The following is a 23,277-nucleotide window of genomic DNA, read 5'->3' on the forward strand; positions in this document are numbered from 1 at the left end:
GTGGAACTCATACCAATCTGCATTCATCTCCCTTTCTACTCCCCTTTAGGCCCCTCTCATGCAGCCTGCTTATTGTATAATGTGTTTTAACATTAAATGGCAGCCTGAACGTTTCAAAATCTGAAGCTCCATCCCCCCTTATCTAACAGACCAAGCTACACCCCTGACTTGTAGCACAGTCCACCCTGTCCACCGATGTGTGTGCCTATACTCGTGAAAGAACTTGTGTGCCCCGTGTAACTATGAAAACACTAGCATGCACTCCTATCCTGGGTGTCCTTGTAATTGGCACGTTTTTGGCAAGCAAGATGGGTAGCCCTGCAGATCTATGCATGGGCGCACTGGCGGTAGCAAAGGTTTGGCCTGAAATATAGCAGGTCAGCATTAAGCTGCAGTGGTAGGTGTGTGTGCACATGCCCCACGCTGGAATATCAGTGGGTCTGAGGTTTATGTTGCAGTGCACTGTTAGAGCTATGTGTGTGAGACCCATTCCTGGGGGGTCTGTAAAGTATGGTGAGATGCGCAGTGGCGTAGCTAGATGTTAGGCCGCCAGTGGAAGTTCCACCAATTGCCGCCCAGCGACAGCTGCAGGTAAGAGTGGGGGAGGCCACTGCCCCCAAAATTTGTGCTGCCTGAGCGTACCGCCCCCCAGATCTCCCTTGCTATGCCACTGGAGATGCACTGCCAGGGCCCAAGTAGTACTGCAGAAGCAAAGGGTGCCGAAGCTGTTGCTAGAAGTAGTGGAAACATAGTTTTGGACTGAGGAGTACTAGCAGAACCGTATGTGAGCCAAGGTGTTACAATAGAAGAGGGTTCTGAGGGGTGTCTGCCTGCTGGACAGAACCAGGGCCGGCTTTAGAGCAGTGCGACCATCTAGATAACTCTTGTGATTAATGTTCCTGCTAGAGAGAGATAGAAGTTTTGTCTAGTGGCAGTTTTGACTCACCATAAAGTAAAAGAGACACAGAGCATGGACGGTATGCAGTGCAAATCAAACATTCACCCCTAGTCAAAAGATCTGGGTTAAATCCATCGTTCTTTTGCTCACCATGTCACCCCAGTTTAGACCCAGCCATAAGCAAGTCTCACCATGTCACCCCAGTTTAGACCGCCCAGACCGAACTGCCAAGCCAGGTCTTCCATGGACCGGAAACAAGCATCCTGGGACTGGTTTTGAGGCATCACCCCTCATCGACCAGGCTAGTTAGAATTCAGTGGCACAATGATCCTGGGACACACGTTTGGGCATACCCGGAGCACTTAAGGCGAGAAAGCAAAACACACACAGATCATGGAAAGAATGCAGAACAAATCCAATGTGGGTCCCGGGCTCACTGTGTCACTGCATTCAAGCTAGCCTGGCTGATATGGGGTGATGCCCCAAAACCGGTCCCACGATGCTGTTTCCTGTCCAGGGAGCACCTGGCTTAGCAGTTCGGGCTGGACTGTTCCCATAAGACACAGGGTCAAGACTGATTTGCATATGGCTGGGTCTAAACTGGGATGGCATGGTGAGCAAAAGAACAATGGATTTATCATAGATTGCACTGCATTCCATCCATCATGTGTGTGTCTTTTACTCTATGGTGAGTCAAAACTGCCACAAGATAAAACTTCCATCTCTCTCTAGCAGGAACATTAATCATAAGAGTTATCTAGATATTTTTATCCTGCCTGAAAGCTGGAGCAGCAGGTGTTTTTAAATCTTAAGTTATTACTAAACACAACCGCCCTGCTGAGGTCAGGGCCCCCCTCTCCAGGTCAGCACCCAGTGCGGCTTCACCGGTCGCCCTGCTCTAAAGCTGGCCCTGGTTCTGTCCAGCAGGCAGACGCCCGCAGAACCCTCTTCTATTGCAACACCTTGGCTCACATACGGTTCTGCTAGTACACCTCATTCCGAAACTATGTTTCCTCTACTTCTAGCCACAGCTTCAGCACCCTTTGCTACTGCAGTACAACTTGGGCCCTGCCAGTGCACCTCCAGTGGTGTAGCACGGAGGTCTGGGGGGCGGTACGCCTCCGGCTGCACAAATGTTGGAGGCGTCGGCCTCCCCCCAATCTTACCTGCAGCCGTCGCTCACAGCGGCAAATGAAGGGACTGCCAGGGGTAGCCAAACGACTAGCTACGCCACTGCGCATCTCACAATGCTTCACAGACCGCCCACGAATGGGTCTCACACACATTGCTCTACCAGGGCAACGCAACATAAACCTCAGACCCACTGATATTTTAGCGTGGGGCCCGTGAACACACCTCTACCACTGCAGCTTAATGCTCACCTGCTATATTTCAAGCCACGCGTTTGCTACCTCCAGTGCGCCCATGCAGAGATCTGCAGGGCTATCACTCTCGCTCGCCAGAAATGTGCCAATTGCAAGGACACCAGGGATAGAAGTGCAAGCTAGTGTTTTCATAGTTACAGGAGGCACACAGGATGCTTGTTTCCTGTCCAGGGAGGACCTGGCTTGGCAGTTCGGGCTGGACTTTTCCCCTGAGGCACAGGGTCACGACTGATTTGCATATGGCCAGGTCTAAACTGGGGTGGCATGGTGAGCAAAAGAACGATGGATTTAACCCAGATCTATTGACTGGGGGTGAATGTTTGATTTGCACGGCATTCCGTCCATCATCTGTGTGTCTTTTGCTTTCTCACCAAATAGTAGCACACAGGGTTAATATGCCTGCTGTGAAGAACAGATCTATATATTATGTGGATCGCAGAGTGGATTAGGAAAGCCAGCTTAACCAGCGCTTTAAAACAAATTAAATGTATGTGAGAGAGGAGCTGTGGAGAGATGAGAGACATTTTTTCTGGGTGGTAGTGAGGGAATCCGAGGAGGTCATGGGGGGGAAGGGGTTGCCAAATAGATTTTCGCCACCAGCGGGACCGAACTGAGGTGGTTTGGCCGAGCTGCGCGAGTCTTACCTCTGCAGATAGCAAGGGTTGCCGTATTGAGGTGTAGTGGAACAGCAGGGTGATGGTTGTCTTAGTGGGACAGCAGGGGAGGTGCAGCTCAGAGCTGAGCCGGTGAACACTAGTAGCCACATGTGGGTGCCTATGCGGGAACAGCAAGAGAAGCCACAGGTCAAGTGTTGGGGAAAGGATGTTGTATGATGGCTAGACTGCCGACTTTGGAGCTGGGAAACCAAGGTTCAAGCCTCGGGGTCGCCTCCGCATCCTGTGATTCTGGGCAAATCACTTACCACTACCAAAAAAAATGAATGTGTCCTTGTGTAACATAACTGGTGCTCATGTAAAGCGCTCCAATACCTTCGGGTCGAGTTTGCGCTATATACAAGGGCAAAAAAAAAAACAACTACAGAGGTGAATTGGCAGAGCTGCGGCTTGATAGGATAAAATGAGGTAAACTTCTCACTGATGCCACCGAAGAAATGCTTGGCTCCAGATTATTATGTAAATAAACCCTGACTTGGAAGATTGCCAAAACCCATAAAATATTTGACCCGGGACCCTGTCTCGAGCCCCGCAGAGGCTGCCTGCGTGGCCTCTCTGCTCGTGCAGCACGAGGGAAGTTGAGGTCCAGGCTCCTCACAGAACCAGTGACGTGCATGGTGCGGGGCCTGTGTAATGTTGTGTGCCCCCGCTGCCCCCTGGCAGGAAGTGCGGCCATGGCAGGGTTGACCCAGTGTATGCATGTCTTTGCTCGGCAGGCAGGCTCCCAGCCTATCAGGAGAGCCGGTGCGTGTGTATAAAACCTGTAACTGGTCCTAGTCTCAACAACAGCGTGCACGGCCGATCGTCCCAGCAACTCTACAACGGACCGTAAACGAACCCTGACAGAGCATCCCGCTGCTACTCGAGCAAGCCTGGGGCCGACAGAAGGAGGAACTCTGCGCCGAACGTCCAGCAGAGGGCGCAGCCGACCCACGGTGCACACGAGAGTAGCTCCCTCTACTGGCTGGCACGGTAGCAGCCCCGGGTTTCCGACACTAGAGTGGGCACCAGAGCCAGGCACCGAGGCACCCACCCAGCACGGGAGTGAGAGAGAGATGGACGTCAGGGGCGTCGTGGCCTTCTGCTTCATGTGCGCCTGCTCGCACGCCTTCCGGAGGTAAGGGGGCGACGTAATACAGGGCTGTTACCAACTATCCTACTGTCGACTTGTCAAACTAAACAGCTTTGTTAGATATGTTCATATGTTTTGGTGCATGTGGTGAGTTCAAGGGCTGGTGAAAGAGTATATTCACGGGGGTCCAGCTGAGGCTGCAGGACACAGTTCATGTTCCTTGCACAAGCATTCTTTCTCCACGAATATCTTGTTGTCATTTTATCCATCAATGCTGAACTTACTGATATTAATTCGTATTTGGGCTGCGTTGGGAACACGTTTGAGGCCCTTCCTGGAGGTGCTTCGGCCTTTGGCCCAGACAGCCTTTGGTCAGTCGTTGCCCTGGCCTCACCCTCATAAACTGGATGGTAACACTGGAGATCCCTCTAGGGAGATTTAACGATTATGGGGAACTGGTACATGTATGTGACCACGTGTGATCTTCGGCTCTTTGGAAATGGTATAAGAGGCCCACCCGAAGCCATAGCACTGTGTGATGTGTTTCAGAGGACAGACTGCAGACCGGTGTATCACAAGCGCCTGGTGCACAGGCGCAGGAGCCATCTGTGCTGGTGTCAGAAACATTCATGGCATGTAAGAATGTTTGATGTGCAACAGACAATTTTCATTCAGGAATTGTCTATTGCACATCATACATTCTTATTTGGTAATGGTTTCGCGTAACCACGAGCTGAATACTATAAGCTCAGAACTGTTAAATGACGAATGTTGAGAAATAATTCTCTTTGAGGTATTGGTCTAGGACCATTGTTATTTTGTATCATTTGTATCCCAGGTCCGTTGACTCTTTGTTGGGTCACCGCATTGATTGTAATGGTTCCATTCTTGAGCTCATCAGGTCGATCAATGACACATTCTTGATATAGTCAGATAGACCCAGAAGTCCTTGGCAAATGTCGTCTTCAGTTGTGATTGTCGGGTCCTCATCAACGTTTGTCCCCTCCAGCCGGGGAGCTAGACCCCGAAGTTGCTGCTTTTTTTGAGTGATCTTCCTTTGTAGCATGTTGTGCTTCTTGTTGTTTGCAGTCACTGGCACTGAGCACACATTCCGCCTTCGTAGGCCTCAGCTTGGACTTCGGGCTTTAGATTGGAGCTGCACGTGGCTTCACAGGCAGATCGTAATTAGTAGAAATACATTTTCAGATGGATAAAGCAGATTACCTAACATCGGGTAGAAAGGGAGGAATTTTCGACACTCCAGGCAAATTAAAATGTTGTCTGCTGCAGTGCTCCCCAAATATCGAAAAGGCCACATTTCGGACATTCTTTCACTAATTTTCGATCCCCACTAGGATGCTGCCTTTTCTTGCTCTATCAAAGTTGCAGCCTGGCATAAAATGGAAGCGCCTCAGACGGGCACCCAGAAGAAGCCTTTCTTAGTAACAGGAGTGATGAAACAGAAAAGTGTACGTGTGTTTTATTTTAGAAAAGGAACATGTCACTTGAGCAGCAAGCTAAGGCTGGGTGTGAGGTGGGATGTGGGAGTCCAGACTGACGAATTACTTGTTATTAGAAGAGTGTTGTTTTCAAGGTGTCATTCTCACACATGTGGAGGCATTGGGACTGGCCAAGACTGAGGATGGCCTCTGTGTAAGACTCCTGCTCAGTAATGATACGAGGAGTTAAACTCTCCCTCAGGCTCAGTGAGAGAGAGAGAGAGAGAGAGAGAGAGAGAGAGAGAGAGAAAGAGTGTAAGCGCCAGGGAGTGAGACTCCAACCCAGTGTGTGATATTGTACTGTGATGAGTGACACTGGCCCTCAGTGAGTTAATCGACGCTCCAATGCCTCAAATCAGTGAGACTGCGCTACACACCCCCTATGTTGGAGACTGCACTCCAAGGAGTGAGAACCCACTTACTCAGTGATACTCAGTGCTTTAAATGGGCCGGTACTCACCGGTACTGAGTACCGGCACTTCCGAATTTTCAGGCCCTCAGTACCGGCACTTTTTCTTGGATCAGGGAGAGTACCGGTACCCTCCTCGAGAGCACAGCAGGCTCCGGTTAGGTATGTCCTCCAGCTCAGGGCAGACACCATTCAGCTTCGGAGGAGATTGCAAGTCACTTAACCCCTCAGTGCCCTTTGGCAGAGTCGCTCCTGGAGATCCCAGCAGCGGCCCCTTGAATGGCCCCAGACTGCAGGGGTCTGAGAGGGCTTGCTTGCGTCATGCTGTGATCAACAGGACAGGGTCTAGACAGACCCTGCACTGTCGATCAGGTGCTCAATGGCTATTAGCCTCAAAGTGTTAAGGCCCCCCCGACCCCCTTCCTCCATCAGGCGTGTGAAATGGGCTGAGGTTGCCAGTCAGTAATCCTGTCCCATTTAGGGACATGCACTGGCCATCTACAGGGAGTGGCAGCGGCACACAATCCTCTACCTTCCCCAAAGCAGTTTCGTTTCATCTTTTTTGTTCAGCACAGAGGCTGCTTTCCTTTGTGTGCCCCTCCAACACTAATCACTGCCTTTGCATGACAACATGACTGACATGGGTACTGGCTCCATGGGTGTAAATTCAGTGCTTAATTTGTGCCTGTAGTTGCCGGTGCTCAGCACCAGCACTTATTTTCGAGGGCAGGCACTATGGCTGTCTTTTATGCAGGGAGCTGTGGTGCAGATCATTTTAAAAGAGGAATGCACGCAGCAGGTTTGGTTTGCTGCATTTTCCTAAATCATCTTCCGAGCTGCTTTCACTTTTACCCTTTTCGCCAAAAGACCTGCACCCTGCCCGAGCCTCTAATTGGGAAAATTATTGCTAGGGGCTGGCTTGTGACAGCTGGGGCGAGGCAAGCTTGGGAACAGCAAGCCCAGGACGATGAAGGAACGTGACAAACACAGAAAAATGTGTACATTACAGTAGCACGAAACTGTGTACATTACGCTAGCCTGTGTGCTTAGCGCCTAGCAATAAAATATTGCACAGAGGCCTAGGGCTATATCTCCCCAGCTAAGCCGGCAGTAGGGCGGAGCCCACAGTTCTTCTCACCCCTCAGACACTGCCTATCATGAGTGCTACAGAAATGTAAGTAGTGGGTGAGGGTAGGTAGACAAATAAATATCACTGTGCCTTCTTTTTTCAATTACAAATTATGCTTTAACTTTGGACCTCTTTTTCCTTCGCCGTCTTGTGCAGTGGTAACCTGCCATTGCATATATCTAATTCCTGGGACAGCCTCATGGGCACTTTGTTGCTGGAGCTGGGCTGGATGGCACTTCACTATGAAGCTGCCAGTGATTGCCCGTTTCTTCCTCTTTCTGTACCGGGCCTTGTTGAACATGCTCGGCTACACTGAGAGAGAAGCCTTTTAATAACTAATTATTGTCCACTTAGCACCGGTAACAAATACGTGCACTTATATTTAGGGACTGGATCAGAACGAGAGAGAAAGGTAACATGGGTAAAGATGCAAGAAGGTAACAACTAGAAAATAGAGACAAAGGGAAAAAGTAGGAGTGAAAAGTACCTGCAAAACGGAGATAAAGAAGGAGAGAGTTTCTGGTGGTAGATGAAACAAATGTCAACCTCGCATTCAGCAGCGCTGGAAAAGAGGTTCTGAGAAAAAACTTTGAGCCCGGGCACTTATTTCTTTACAAATGAAATACTGGCCTTTCCCATAGAGAAATTAACAGCAGGGAACGCTGCAGGACTCCAGGAATGAGATCCAGGACAACTGGCAAATGGATTTGGTTGAGGGTAAGTTAAGAAGATAGAAGGAAGGGGGAAGGATGAATGTATAGAAGTGAGGTGACAGGTGAAGTTAGGATTGTCACTTTTTTCACATAAAAATACCAGATGTTGTGTTCTGAAATCATAAATGGGCTTTGAAATTGTATTTTAACACAAATTTGTGTACAGTCAAAAATCCTGTGCATTTCTTGTTACCTTTAATAATCGTTTAAACATACATATTTATATGTCTATGTGCTTGCCGACCAGTGTGTGCCTATTTTTGTGTGAGAGAAGAGAGAGAGAAAGAGGGAGAGAATCAGGACACTCTCCGGAGATATTTTAAAGGGAATGGGTGGAATGCTTTTGTGTTAATCTCAGCTTGTTTCGCTCTGTGTGTGTGTGCACGCTTGAGAATATATAGTAGTGTGCCAAAGAACAATAAATAACATATGGCATTAAAAGCAGCAAATATTAAAAAACAAGGAAATGTTAACATATCATCCTGTTTGGCTTTCATTTTGTGTAACGAGTTAACCTGATTTGTTTACATAAACGCATTTCTCATGCGTTTTGATATATGCTACAACTGGTACAGAAGTCATTATGTATCATCATATCTTGCCCTTAGCCCCGCCCCTAGCCCCGCCCATTTGCCACACCTCTAATTTATTTTAATGAGTACCTGCACTTATTTTTTCATATTTAAAGCACTGGTGATTCTGTTGTTCAATCTGTCACACTGACACCCAGTGACTGAGTCTGTGGTCAAATATTTGCGATTTACACCAGTTTGTGATTTAGTGCTCCCAAGAGTGAGGATTAGATCCAGTAAGTGAGACTGCATTCTACTGAGAGAGACTCAGACCGATCAGGAGAGAGTATATATGAATGTGTGGGACACCGAATTCCTCGCAGTATGAGGGTGAGCTAAAGTAAATGGGTTCACTGGGGCAGGGCAACATTGGGGTTGTCTTCATCACGGTCGGATTTGGACACATTAGGCCCGGGCACCAAAATAAAATCGCCCCCTGTTAGCGGACCAGAGAGCTAAAACAGAGACCCACATTTGAAAATTAGGCCGGTTTTGAACTTGTAGACCGGTGTGTGGGTATTTGCGAGGTATGGGAGACTGCAGGCGTTTGTGCTTACTGCCGACAGTGTATGTGGTAATATCAGGACAATCAGCAGTTAAAACCGCCTTCGGACAGCAAAAGAGGTCCGCAAACAGGCAACACTGTCCCACACACTGATCTGTCAGGCCAGTCCACCGGGCACAGGCTGATTGCTCTATAGGTCAGCCCGACCCTGGCCTCCCCGCGTCATCCGCGCAGTGTTTGACACGGCGGGTGTTTGTGTTCAATAGCTGTGTTTACATCAGGCCTAACCCGTAAGAGACTGGGATTGAATTGAGTTATTAACTGAAGACATTTCCGATCAGTTCTCTTGATGCTTCGTGTACTCTTGGGCAGGTTGAAAGCCCCCGATGCCCCTCAGCTCCTTCAAGGCTGTACCTAACGCGCCCCCTCCCGGGCAGCCATCTGGTCTGGTGTCGCTGCCAAGGAATGGGTGAACGCTGGAAAGTTCTGAGAAAATAGCTGAACTCGCAAGTGCGGCCCCAAGGAGGCATGGGAAGGAGGTAACCCGAGCAGGCATGGCATGGGAAGCCAGGCAGGGGAGCAGGCATGGCATGGGAAGGAGGTAACCCGATCAGGCATGGCATGGGAAGCCAGGCAGGGAAGCAGGCATGGCATGGGAAGGAGGTAACCCGAGCAGGCATAGCATCGGAATGAGGTAACCCGAGCAGGCATGGCATGGGAAGCCGAGCTGGGGTACAGGCATGGCATGGGAGGTAACCCGAGCAGGCATGGCATGGGAAGGAGGTAACCCGAGCAGGCATGGCACGGGAAGCCAGGCAGGGGAGCAGGCATGGCATGGGAAGGAGGTAACCCGAGCAGGCATGGCATGGGAAGCCAGGCAGGGGAGCAGGCATGGCATGGGAAGGAGGTAACCCGAGCAGGCATAGCATCGGAATGAGGTAACCCGAGCAGGCATGGCATGGGAAGCCGAGCTGGGGTACAGGCATGGCATGGGAGGTAACCCGAGCAGGCATGGCATGGGAAGGAGGTAACCCGAGCAGGCATGGCACGGGAAGCCAGGCAGGGGAGCAGGCATGGCATGGGAAGGAGGTAACCCGAGCAGGCATGGCATGGGAAGCCAGGCAGGGGAGCAGGCATGGCATGGGAAGGAGGTAACCCGAGCAGGCATGGCATGGGAAGCCAGGCAGGGGAGCAGGCATGGCATGGGAAGGAGGTAACCCGAGCAGGCAAGGCATGGGAAGCCAGGCAGGGGAGCAGGCATGGCATGGGAAGGAGGTAACCCGAGCAGGCATGGGATGGGAAGCCGAGCTGGGGTACAGGCATGGCATGGGAGGTAACCCGAGCAGGCATGGCATGGGAAGCCGAGCTGGGGTACAGGCATGGCATGGGAAGGAGGTAACCCGAGCAGGCATAGCATGGGAAGCCAGGCAGGGGAGCAGGCATGGATGGCATGGGAAGGAGGCACGGGAGTCTCTGAATGCTGCGAGCCGAGGGATGGACGAGGAATTAGGGAAGAGAGTGAAAGAGACGGAGAAACATGGGGTGAGTGAGCGGGATGGAGCAGTAAGAAGAGCCGAGAGCGCGGTGTAAGTGAGAGGCTTGAAGAATCCTAGAAGATTTCACAGGAGGCATTAGTGGCGAGCTGTGAATGAAGGAGGAGTGATAGGGAATGGGGAGAGGTAGATTTAGGGAAAGATGGCGGCTGTGCAGGGGAGGATGAGAGGGGCTTTCAATAGGATTGGAGACGGACAGGGAATGAGGGGGCAGGCCCCGGAGGCTGTAGTGGGCCCGCCCTAACAGTTATAATTAGACATCCTGCCTTGGTTCTCACTTTAACGAACTTTGAGGAAAACGTGGGAAATGGGTGCACTTCCAAGCGTACTGGGACCATAGCATGGCAGAACCTGGATAGGATGTAAACAACTCCACAGAGCTGATGAGGGTGAAAGCTCAGGGGTCGATTCACAAAGGGACTCACACGTTGTTATAAAGTTGTTGTAAAGTTATAATGAGTGCTTAGTTTACGCAGTCTGGTCAGAAACTCCACACTACAGTGCTCAGTTCGGGGATTCCGAACTCATAGCTTTACGAGTCTTAAGTTACTTTGTGAATCGGTGCTCTGAGTCCCATATCAATGTATACAACCCCCAGGTGTGCTTACTGCACTCATCAGCAAATACCAGTCCTCAGATGACAGTTCCCGTAATACCCACGTAACCACGTTGCTCATGTTCCACAATCTCCTAATAAAACATGTTCGCTCCAGCTTCCAGTGTGCCCATGCCCTGGAAGGATTGGGGTCAAAATGGACCAGGGAAAAAGGATAAAACATGCCCTCATTTGTGAAGTATGTTTTTGTGCAATATTAGGGACCACATACAGTGGCGTAACGAAACTTGAGGGGGCCCCCCTGCAAAGCACATGGAGGGGGCCCCCCCCGGCACTGCAAATACCATAACACCCCATCAATAATACCACCACCAATCCCATACCATCACCCATACCACCACCTATACCATACCAACCCCATCAATGTCATAACACCATCCATACCATCACTGATACCAAACCACCAGCAATACTACTGCAAATACCATAACACCCCAATCAATATTACCACCGCCAATACCTCCATCACCACCATCTCATCCACTACAGACATCAGCAAAGGCAATAGGTATGGGTTTAACTCACTCTTCTGTGGAAACATTTCTGCAAGGGTTTGTTTGTATGCCTTGTCAGATCAAACCCAGGTGTACTGCCTGTGCCAATGCTGGTTAATGTCATCATGTATTATTCACTGGAGATATTGGTCGTTAGTTAATGCTATGACTGACTTTTCCCCACCCAACCAGACTTCCAGAGTGGGGTTCCAGAGGAATTCAGGTGACCTGACCATGAATCAGTGCTTGCATTCACCACTCAGGCTTTTCTCTCAATGTTTTCAGTCGGGTTATACCAATGGGCCAACTGACCTAACCAAAGAAATGAGGACTACAAGTCCCAGAATGCCCCGATTTGTTAATTTTAAAAAACGTGGCAAGAAACAATAGTCCAGATGCCATGTAGTCATCGGTACCCTGCGGTCGGAGGCACACTCTTGAGAGCTGTAGTAATCCACTAGTGTTAACGAGGAGCCCAAATCTACGGGGTGGAAGGTGCGACAGCTAATCTGCGTCACACATTGCACAATAGGGAGGGGAGAGTAACATATGTGTACTTTAAATGGGGTTTCAATTGATTGTCATTTTTTGCAATAGGAGCGCCCCCAGGTTCAGGAGGAGTCTGTGCCGCCCCTGTATGGAAGCACACTCCTGCCACAGGCTCACGTGAGACCTTCCAGCAGTCCAGTCAGAAGAACAAGTGGATACTAGGACTTGTAGTTTTGGTTTGCTCGTCCTAGGTATGCCCCCATCCCAAAAATCCCAGCTTGCGGTTACCTTACACAGGATAGATGTCATTGTGCACGTGATAGCCTAACAACTATGCTGCCTTGAGGGGTTAGGAGCGCGCACCCCTCCAAGCGCTACAAAGCCGCCCACCTGTGGCAGCAACGCTATGAATAATGGATGTCTGAAGCTTATACCAGCAGAGCGCTTTATTATCAATGCCATAAAAGTCCCCCAGCCCTACTTCGGTGACGTCACTACGATAGAGGAGGCACATGGCAGCACTGCCAAGAGGTCTGTGCTGACGTGTGCACTGACAGACCTGTGCTGCGCTGATTCTATTCTGAAATTCTTGTGTATAATTATCATCATCACGCCCTGTCCGGGGCCCACACACAACAACCAGTTAACCGTGACCGACCGACACCCACACGGCACACTCCCTCAACACCCACATTCCTTTCAGTACACCCAAGACCCAACCTCGGAATGGATTGGATTGCACACCATTCTACCCTCATGACACCATTCTGCCTCCATGACCATCTACCTTGAATCTCTGGGGTCCCATGGACACATACCCTGCTGTACTTCATTCACGAACACCCAAACTGTTTGTTACACTTCTTCATGGGTACACGCCACGTGTCGTGGTGACGACAGCACGTCTGAGTGCCACGCGCCCCTCTGGTCTCCAAGTTCAAAGCACCAGTACCCGAAAACGAGCAACATTTAAATAAATAATGCTATAAAATATGGAGTGCACGACTGCACGTTATACTCTGTCTGCTATATTCCACCGTTTTGCTTTGCAAAAGGGCCTGCTGATGTTTGTTTTTCTACCATATGTTTTGGAATCCGCTAAATTGACGTCCTCCTAATGATCAATGCAAGCGATCCACCTCACAACCTCCTTACCCGCACAGAGTGACATCCAACGCTGCGCGGCTGCGCCAGTGCCACTCACCTGACCCAGATCTCCCTATTACCAACCCTGCCCTGGTCCTTTGGAATGATGATAAATACCTTGGTAACCTTGCAGTTCACACACCCACCCCCTGCCTTCCACTCCCCTCCACATTTTACCTCACGGCTCACGCAGGCCTGACCTCACGAACAAACTGGGCCGCTACCACCTCACACACAGACACAGACGCCCATATACCTGTGCTCTCACATCCCCCCCCCCCCCGTGCCCGCCGCTGCCCCGTTCGCCCTATGCCCTCTAGCTGCTATCTACCTGTGTGATGTGGCGCAGTGCACGTGCACCGGAAGATGAGGAATTGAGACGCCGTATCCCTGAGTGGTGTTTGCCAAACCCATTAGCGCCTGGAAATAGCATCTTTGCTCATTTGTCTTGGAGCCTGTGGCTGCAGTAATGAAAGCAGAACTTTGTACTTTAATAGCCGAAGAGGCGTCGGTGCTTTCTCTCTCCCCAAACCTCCCGCACCTAGCTTCAATATATTTCTTCCTCTCTCCTACCCCAAGCCCGATGCAATATTCCACATGATCGGTATACAATAATTGCTAATGCTTTCAATGCCTTTTTCCTAGAGCACACAAGCGCTCGAAACGAAAGGCAATTTAAACGTGCAAAGTTTAGTAAACCATTTATCAAGCCATGCAGGGCCCGTCAACAAAAATTGTTTGTTAAAATAAAAGATGTATATGCAATAGTGTGCATGGATAAGCAGAAAATGAGAACACTTTATTCCTCGGCCTGCTCTTCTTGCATTGTGCCTCGCGCCTCTTTGTGCAAGCAGGCACATTTGTGTATGCTTCCCCTTTCAGCATTACAACGGAGATGCAAACTGACACGTCTTCATTTAAACAATATGTGCCGCACCCCCAGAGAGCGCAAGGCTAGCGCTAGCCAGGCCCAGGCCCGGGGCCTGGCAATTTAAATTATAAAGGCCCCGCCGGTGACGGGACGGACTTACTGTGTTCGGACCAGGCGGACAGTCCTGTCTGAGCGTGGGCGGCGGGCCTGGCTTTGTCAGTTTGTCTTCTTTTCTCTTCTTCTTAACTATGGATTGGGCTATGCGCGCCCCTGGCCTGATGCCACACCTTGCACTTGCGTGATTGTGCATGTGGAATATATGATTTTTCAACGATTTCAAGTTCCACGCATGGCATAACCACGCGAATTTTACATCGCAAGTGGCTTTACCACGCTGGAATTTACAACGAAGGATTGTACCACGTCTTACCTGCACGTCTTTCTCCAGCAGCCCTTACTTCCATCTACCATGGAAACAAGCGTCAAAACACGTCCTCCAAAATAAATAAAGGACTTCTTTTTTGACGTACACTGCACGTCTTTGGGGGAGGCTCTTTCCTTTTACTTCATTAATACCACAGAGCGTTTTTTTTTTTAATCTAACTCGCTCCTTAATTGTTGTTATTTTTTGGGGGGGAGACCCCCCCAGCCCCCCTAGCCCCCCTCCCAACCCTCCCCCAGCCCCCACAGCACGACTGGACGGAATACCACGTCTCCCCCCAACCCACGCTGAACGTACTTTCGTGTTATAGACGGTCGTGGAAGGCACCCACGTTGAAAAAACGTTTGCGTGGTAAGTGTACCGTGGTAAACGTTATGCGTGGGGATGCCTTCGTAGTAAATGATGTTTCCCGTGCATGTGCTGTGCCGACAAATGCAATGAGGCAATTGGTCACCACTCACCAGCCAGCCCTGCCCCCGCACCCCACGCGCATACGCGGCGGAATTGAAAGTGAAAGTTAGGACTTCCAGTCCTAACTTTCACTTTCGCCTCGTAAGCGCGTGGGGTGCGGGGGCAGGGCTGGCTGGTGAGTGGTGACCAATTGCCTCATTGCATTTGTCGGTCCTGCCGCCATTTCATCGTTCCTAAAATAAACGGCCTCAGGGGTGGCCGCCGCGGCCCCTGCACCATTTATAATTTGATCAGAGTGCCTGCCCCGTCCGGGGCCAACCGCCCACACACAACAACTAGTGCGTGCCTCGGCCCTCGGGCCGCTCGGCTGGCAGTGGCAGCGGCTCGACTCACTCACAGGCTCACACCAGGGGTGACGTGACGGGCCCCGGGCCCCCCACCCACCATTTCGGACTTCCTGTCGTTCACTCTCCGCACCCAGGACTGTCCGCACCATTTCGAAGACTCTGCCCCTGCGTGCCCATTTGAAGACTGACAGTGACTCCCAGGGGGCCCCGCCGGGGCCCCCGCCCGCACCACAGGGGCCCCGGCTGGGGCCCCGCCCCAGCCTGCACCACAGGGGCCCCGCCTGGCCGGGGCCCCCGCCACCATTTCAAACTCGGGCCCCGGCCGGGGCCCACGCCGCCCTCGCACCAAACAGTGCGGCAGATGAGATCGATGATCATGTATTAGTGAGTGCGTGAGGGGCCCGGCCGGCCCCGGGGCCCGCGGGGCCCCCCGGAGCGGCGGGGCCCCCCCGCAATGCGGGGTCTGCGGGGGCTTGTGTTACGCCCCTGACCACATACACCAAGAGTGTTTCCAGTGGAGACAATCTCTCCCAAATAAAGATGCACTGGACTAACAAGCATTGGCAAAGCCAATCGGTCTCGCTTATACAAGAATGATTGCTTTGCCAATATTTTTCAGTCATGTTGTACACCAGCGTGGCATCTTTTCAGCATGGCAAAAAAAAGTGGCATAGAGGAGAGTGGCATGGAGTGTTGTGGCATAGATTGGGGTGGTGTGGTAGGTCGCCGAGTGTCATAGAGTGTCATAGAGTGGAGTGTTTTAGAGTGGTGTAGAGTGCATCAAAGTGGAGGGGCATAGAGTGGAGGGTCACAGAGTGGAGTTGCATGTCATAGAGTGTAGTGGCACTGAGTGTCATAGAGTGGAGTGGCATGGAGTGGTATAGAGTGTAGTGTTGTAGTGTAGTGGGGTGGCGTTGCGTGGCGTAGAGTGGCGTGTCATAGAGTAAAGTGTGATGGAGTGGCGTAGAGTGTCAAAGAGTGTTGTGGAGTGCTGTTGAGTGGAGTGTCATAGAGTGAAGGGTCGTGGAGTGGTGTAAAATGGAGTCAAATGTCAGAGTTGAGTGGAGGAGAGCGTTGTAGAGTGGAGGGGCATAGATTGGAGAGTTGTAGATTGGAATGGCATAGAGTAAAGTGGCATAGAATAGCATAGAGTAGAGCAGAGTGGTGTTCTTTAAGTGGGGCGGAGTGGCATGGATTAGAGTGGTGTAGAGTGTCATAGAGTGGAGTGATGTAGGGTGGAGTTGTGTACAGTGGCATAGCACAGAGTGGAGTAAAGTGTCGTTGAGTGGAGTAGAGTGGATTGCCATAGAGTGGAGTGGAGTAGAGTGGAGTGGCGTAGCATGGAGTGGTAGGTGTGTGCTTTGAAATGTTAGTATAACAGTAGGAACCCAATGTACTGGATTCAGAGACCTAGCTTGTGTGATGGTCACTGATCAGATTTTGTCAGAATAGACCAATGAGAAAGAAAAATTTCTTTCTAGTGTCCCCTCACTCACCGGGGTTTCCCCACGGTGACATGCTTCATCATTGGGGCCATCCCAATGGCATCAAGATGCGGTCCGGAGGGGTAACGACTAGGTATTTCCGTGCGGTTTCTCCTTGAAGGAACAACGTTTCCATAAGGCGATCCTGCTCCTACCAGCGACCATGCAGTGCTATTAGGCACCAATACATAAACAACGAAACAGTACAAACGTATGTATGAAACGCATGTTTTAGAATTGACAGCGTTATAGATTATTTTATTGAATAAATTGCACACCCCAAATAGGGGCTCAAAGGAGTGGTAAATACAGGGCTGGTCCCTGTATGGTCCTGATGAAAAGCCTTGGGGAGCTTGAAACATGTCGACCGAACACTGATTTAATCCTCATTACAGGTTAAATTGCAGTGTCAAACCCCATTTTAACATACCAACCTAGGAGCTTAATAAATCTGTTGAGGCCCACTAGCACGGTATTTTTAATCACACACACCCACTCCACCACTATCTCACTTACTCCACACATAGTCTGTCACAACCAAGTGCTCCTACGTAATTCGCAAGTCGCAGCACGCCCCTTTTCGTAGAGAACTGGGACGGCCCCAATGATGAAGCCTGTCACCGTGGGGAAACCCCGATGAGTGAGGGGACACTAGAAAGAAGTTTTTCTTTCTCATTGGTCTATTCTGACAAAATCTGATCAGTGACCATCACACAAGCTAGGTCTCTGAATCCAGTACAATGGGTTCCTACTGTTATGTTACGTTGTTAGGAGGCCGTCATAGCCTTTGTTTTACTCCTTCTCCCTCCCTTTCTTCTGTTTTTGAAATGTTAGTATTCATTTAATCATTCATTGTTCATTATTCATTTTAAAGCTGTGTGTAGTGGGGAGTGACAGTCAGTTGTTTCCATACTCAGGTGGTCATTTGCTGGTTGAGGGACACTAGGGCTTGAGATGTGCACTGTCATCTGGTTGATAAGAGAAACGCTTCAAAGATAGGAGTTAATAGGGATGGTATCATCTTGGAAGACCCTCAACCCACACTGATTCAAGCATAATATATTGGATTTTGCAGTGTTCAGAGATGGGCCTCTTGGCAGCCTCCTACTAGAGTGTATAAGGACCTAGGTTAACTGAGCCCTAGCCCTGACCCTAGGTGGCTGATCTGATCATATGGGACTTCTCTGGGCCCCAAAGGTTGTGCACATATTGGACCATGTCAAGAAGTGGTAGAGGGCACAGATGACTTTTCATTCCATTTCTGGGGGAAAAGAGATGCCAGCAGCATCTGGCCACCGTTCTCGAATTTGTTGATTCTGTATTGACAGATTAAGCACCTACGGAGGATTGAGGATGGTGTTAATCCTCAAACACATATGAGGCAATGTGTCCCCAAGCAGCACCCAATCACAAATTCAATAAATAGCATTTCAAGGAAAGAAATCCTCTGGAGTCAGAAGTAAAATGGAAATCATGAAAGTTTATTAAAACAATTTAAGGTGCGATACAGAAGTCAACAAGCATTTGCAATGCAATAGGTCTCGCATTAGGAAAGTTTGAGCTATTGGTATTCTAAATGACAAATTATTTAATTATGTGTTGGTTTTGAAAATAGCGAAATTAATAGCTTTGTCATTTACAATGCTAATAGTTATAACTTTTGCAAATGTGACACCTATAGCATTTGTAATGCAATATGTGTTGTATTTACGTGACTTACATGTATTGCTATTACAAATAACAATGGCTTTTAATTTTTAAAAAATAATTAATACTTAAATAAAAGTTATTGTAATTTATAATGGCAATACCTTAAACTTTTGAATAATACATTTCGTGAAGATTATGTTCAGTATATTTTATTGTGAAGAAAATCCAAGAACAGAAGTGAAATATTAACATCTTTTTGTGACATTTGTAATAAAGCTTGAAACATAGAGAAAACATATTTGAACCAGTGATGCTGTGGTGGTGCTGAGTGATGCTGTGGTTGCACTAAGTGATGCTGTGGTTGCACTGAGTGATGCTGTGGTTGTGCTGAGTGATGCTGTTGTTGCGCTGAGTGATGCTGTGGTGACGCTGGGTGACGCTGTGGTGGCGCTGAGCGATATTGTTGTGTGCTGAGAAATGCTGTGGTGGTGCTGAGTGATGCTGTGGTTGCGCTGAGTGATGCTGTGGTGACGCTGGCTGACGCTGTGGTGGCGCTGAGTAACGCTGTGGTGGCGCTGAGGGATGCATTCTTGGCCCTGAGTGATGATGTGGTGTTGCTGAGTGATACTGTGGTGGTGCTGAGTGATGCTGTGGTGCTGCTGAGTGATACTGTGGTGCTGCTGAGTGATGCTGTGGTGGTGCTGAGTGATGCTGTGGTGCTGCTGAGTGATGCTGTTGTGCTGCTGAGTGATGCTGTGGTGGGGCTGAGTGATGCATTCCTGGCCTTTAGTGATGATGTGGTGTTGCTGAGTGATACTGTGGTGGTGCTAAGTGATACTGTGGTGGTGCTGAGTGATGCTGTGGTGGTGGTGAGTGTTGCTGTGGTGTGCTGAGTGATGCTGTGGTGGTGCTGAGTGATGCTGTGGTGGCCCTGAGTGATGCGGTGGTGGCCCTGAGTGATATTGTTGTGTGCTGAGAAATGCTGTGGTGGTGCTGAGTGATGCTGTGGTGGTGCTGAGTGATGCTGTTGTGGCGCTGAGTGCTGCTGTGGTGGTGCTGAGTGATGCTGTAGTGGTGCTGTGGTGGTGCTGAGTGATGCTGTGGTGGTGGTGCTGTGGTGGTGCTGAGTGATGCTGTGGTGGTTCTGAGTGATCCTGTGGTGGTGCTGAGTTATCCTGTGGTGGTGTTGAGTTCTCCTGGGGTGTTGTTGAGTGATGCATTCTTGGCCCTGAGTGATAATGTGGTGTTGCTGAGTGATGCTGAGGTGGTGATGAGTGATGCTGTGGTTGTGCTGAGTGATGATGTGGTGGTGCTGAGTGATGCTGTGGTGATGCTGAGTGGTGCTGTGGTGGTGCTGAGTGACGCTGTGGTGGTGCTAAGTGATCCCGTGGTGGTGCTGAGTGATCCTGTGGTGTTGTTGAGTGATGCATTCTTGGCCCTGAGTGATAATGTGGTGTTGCTGAGTGATGCTGAGGTGGTGCTGAGGGAAGCTGTGGTTGTGCTGAGTGATGGTGAGGTGGTGCTGAGTGATGCTGTGGTGATGCTGAGTGGTGCTGTGGTGGTGCTGAGTGATGCTGTGGTGGTGCTGAGTGATCGTGGATCAGTGGTGATGAGTTATCCTGTAGTGGTGTTGAGTGATGCATTCTTGGCCCTGAGTGATGATGGGGTGTTGCTGAGTGGTCCTGTGGTGGTGCTGAGTGAAGCTGTGGTGGTGGTGAGTGTTGCTTTGGTGTTGCTGAGTGATGCTGTGGTCTGAGTAATGCTGTGGTCGTGCTGAGTGATGCTGTGGTGGTGCTGAGTGATGCTGGGGTGGCCCTGAGTGATGCTGTGGTGGCCCTGAGTGATGTTGTGGTGGCCCTGAGTGATCCCGTGGTGGTGTTTTTGAGTGATGCTGTGGTGTTGCTGAGTGATGCTGTGGTGTTGCTGACTGATGCTGTGGTGTTGCCGAGTGATGGTGTGGTGGTGCTGAGTGATGCTGTGGTAGCCCTGAGCGATGTTGTGTGCTGAGTAATGCTGTGGTAGTGCTGAGTGATGCTGTGGTTGCGCTGAGTGATGCTGTGGTTGCGCTGAGTGATGCTGTGGTTGCGCTGAGTGATGCTGTGGTGACGCTGGGTGTCGTTGTGGTGGCGCTGAGTGATGCTGTGGTGACGCTGAGTGATGCATTCTTGGCCCTGAGTGATGATGTGGTGTTGCTGAGTGATGCTGTGGTGCTGCTGAGTGATGCTGTGGTGCTGCTGAGTGATGCTGAGTGATGCATTCTTGGCCCTGAGTGATGATGTGGTGTTGCTGAGTGATGGTGTGGTGGTGCTGAGTGATGCTGTGGTGGCCCTGAGCGATGTTGTGTGCTGAGTAATGCTGTGGTGGTGCTGAGTGATGCTGTGGTGGTGCTGATTGATGCTGTGGTGGTGCTGAGTGATGCTGTGGTGGTGCGGAGTGATTTTGTGGTGGCCCTGAGTGATATTGTTGTGTGCTGAGTAATGCTGTGGTGGTGCTGAGTGATGCTGTGGTGGTGCTGAGTGATACTGTGGTGGTGCTGTGTGATGCTGTTGTGGTGCTGAGTGATGCTGTGGTTACGCTGAGTGATGCTGTGGTTGTGCTGAGTGATGCTGTGGTGACGCTGGGTGATGTTGTGGTGGCGCTGAGTGACGCTGTGGTGGTGCTGAGTGATGCATTCTTGGCCCTGAGTGATGCTGTGGTAGTGCTGAGTGATGGTGTGGTGGTGCTGAGTGATGCTGTAGTGGCCCTGAGCGATGTTGTGTGCTGAGTAATGCTGTGGTGGTGCTGAGTGATGCTGTGGTGGTGCTGAGTGATGCTGTCGTTGCGCTGAGTGATGCTGTGGTTGTTCTGAGTGCTGCTGTGGTGACGCTGGGTGATGTTGTGGTGGCGCTGAGTGACGCTGGGGTGGTGCTGAGTGATGCATTCTTGGCCCTGAGTGATGCTGTGGTAGTTCTGAGTGATGGTGTGGTGGTGCTGAGTGATGCGGTTGCCCTGAGCGATGTTGTGTGCTGAGTAATGCGGTGGTGGTGCTGAGTGATGCTGTGGTGGTGCTGAGTGATGCTGTGGTGGTGCTGAGTGATGCTGTGGTGGTGCTGAGTGATTTTGTGGTGGCCCTGAGTGATGCTGTGGTGGTGCAAAGTGATGCTGTGGTGGTGCTGAGTGATGCTGTGGTGGTGCTGAGTGATGCTGTGGTGGTGCTGAGTGATGCTGTGGTTACGCTGAGTGATGCTGTGGTTGCGCTGGGTGACATTGTGGTGGCGCTGAGTGACGCTGTGGTGGTGCTAAGTGATGCATTCTTGGCCCTGAGTGATGCTGTGGTGATGCTGAGTGATGCTGTGGTGCTGCTGAGTGATGCTGTGGTGCTGCTGAGTGATGCTATGGTGCTGCTGAGTGAGGCTGTGGTGCGGCTGAGTGATGCTGAGTGATGCATTCTTGGTCCTGAGTGATGATGTGGTGTTGCTGAGTGATGGTGTGGTGGTGCTGAGTGATACTGTGATGGCCCTGAGCGATATTGTGTGATGAGTAATGATGTGGTGATGCTAAGTGATGCTGTGGTGGTGCTGCGTGTTGCTGGGGTGGTGCTGAGTGATGCTGTGGTGGTGTTGAGTGATGCTGTGGTTACGCTGAGTGATGCTGTGGTGGTGCTGAGTGATGCTGTGGTTGCGCTAAGTGATGCTGTGGTTGTGCTGAGTGATGCAGTGGTTGCGCTGAGTGATGCTGTGGTTTTGCTGAGTGATGCCGTGGTTGCGCTGAGTGATGCTGTGTTTGCTCTGAGTGATGCTGTGGTGACGCTGGGTGACGTTGTGGTGGCGCTGAGTGACGCTGTGGTGATGCTGAGTGATGCATTCTTGGCCCTGAGTGATGATGTGGTGTTGCTGAGTGATGCTGTGGTGCTGCTGAGTGATGCTGTGGTGCTGCTGAGTGATGCTGAGTGATGCATTCTTGGCCCTGAGTGATGATGTGGTGTTGCTGAGTGATGATGTGGTGGTGCTGAGCGATGTTGTGTGCTGAGTAATGCTGTGGTGGTGCTGAGTGATGCTGTGGTGGTGCTGATTGATGCTGTGGTTGTGCTGAGTGATGCTGTGGTGGTGCGGAGTGATTTTGTGGTGGCCCTGAGTGATATTGTTGTGTGCTGAGTAATGCTGTGGTGGTGCTGAGTGATGCTGTGGTGGTGCTGAGTGATACTGTGGTGGTGCTGTGTGATGCTGTTGTGGTGCTGAGTGATGCTGTGGTCGCGCTGAGTGATGCTGTGGTTACACTGAGTGATGCTGTGGTTGTGCTGAGTGATGCTGTGGTGACGCTGGGTGATGTTGTGGTGGCGCTGAATGACACTGTGGTGGTGCTGAGTGATGCATTCTTGGCCCTGAGTGATGCTGTGGTAGTGCTGAGTGATGGTGTGGTGGTGCTGAGTGATGCTGTAGTGGCCCTGAGCGATGTTGTGTGCTGAGTAATGCTGTGGTGGTGCTGAGTGATGCTGTGGTGGTGCTGAGTGATGCTGTGGTTGCGCTGAGTGATGCTGTGGTTGTGCTGAGTGCTGCTGTGGTGACGCTGGGTGATGTTGTGGTGGCGCTGAGTCACGCTGGGGTGGTGCTGAGTGATGCATTATTGGCCCTGAGTGATGCTGTGGTAGTGCTGAGTGATGGTGTGGTGGTGCTGAGTGATGCGGTGGCCCTGAGCGATGTTGTGTGCTGAGTAATGCGGTGGTGGTGCTGAGTGATGCTGTGGTGGTGCTGAGTGATGCTGTGGTGGTGCTGAGTGATGCTGTGGTGGTGCTGAGTGATTTTGTGGTGGCCCTGAGTGATGCTGTGGTGGTGCTGAGTGATGCTGTGGTGGTGCTGAGTGATGCTGTGGTGGTGCTGAGTGATGCTGTGGTGGTGCTGAGTGATGCTGTGGTTACGCTGGGTGACGTTGTGGTGGCCCT

General features: G+C 50.7%; 1 protein-coding gene across 1 annotated transcript in view; it reads left to right on the forward strand.

Annotated features, from left to right (window-relative positions):
* The first annotated feature begins 3,747 nt into the window (after positions 1–3,747).
* Positions 3,748–23,277, forward strand: part of REN (renin) — a 115,817-nt gene continuing 96,287 nt past the window's right edge. Inside the window, exon 1 of the mRNA XM_078644657.1 lies at positions 3,748–4,074. Within this exon, the coding sequence (XP_078500783.1) occupies positions 4,013–4,074 (62 nt within the window). The 5' untranslated portion in view covers positions 3,748–4,012. The remainder of the gene's footprint in view (positions 4,075–23,277) is intronic.

Source organism: Lissotriton helveticus, chromosome 5_1 (genome assembly GCF_964261635.1).
Source record: "Lissotriton helveticus chromosome 5_1, aLisHel1.1, whole genome shotgun sequence".
In the NCBI taxonomy this organism is placed as follows: Eukaryota; Metazoa; Chordata; class Amphibia; order Caudata; family Salamandridae; genus Lissotriton; species Lissotriton helveticus.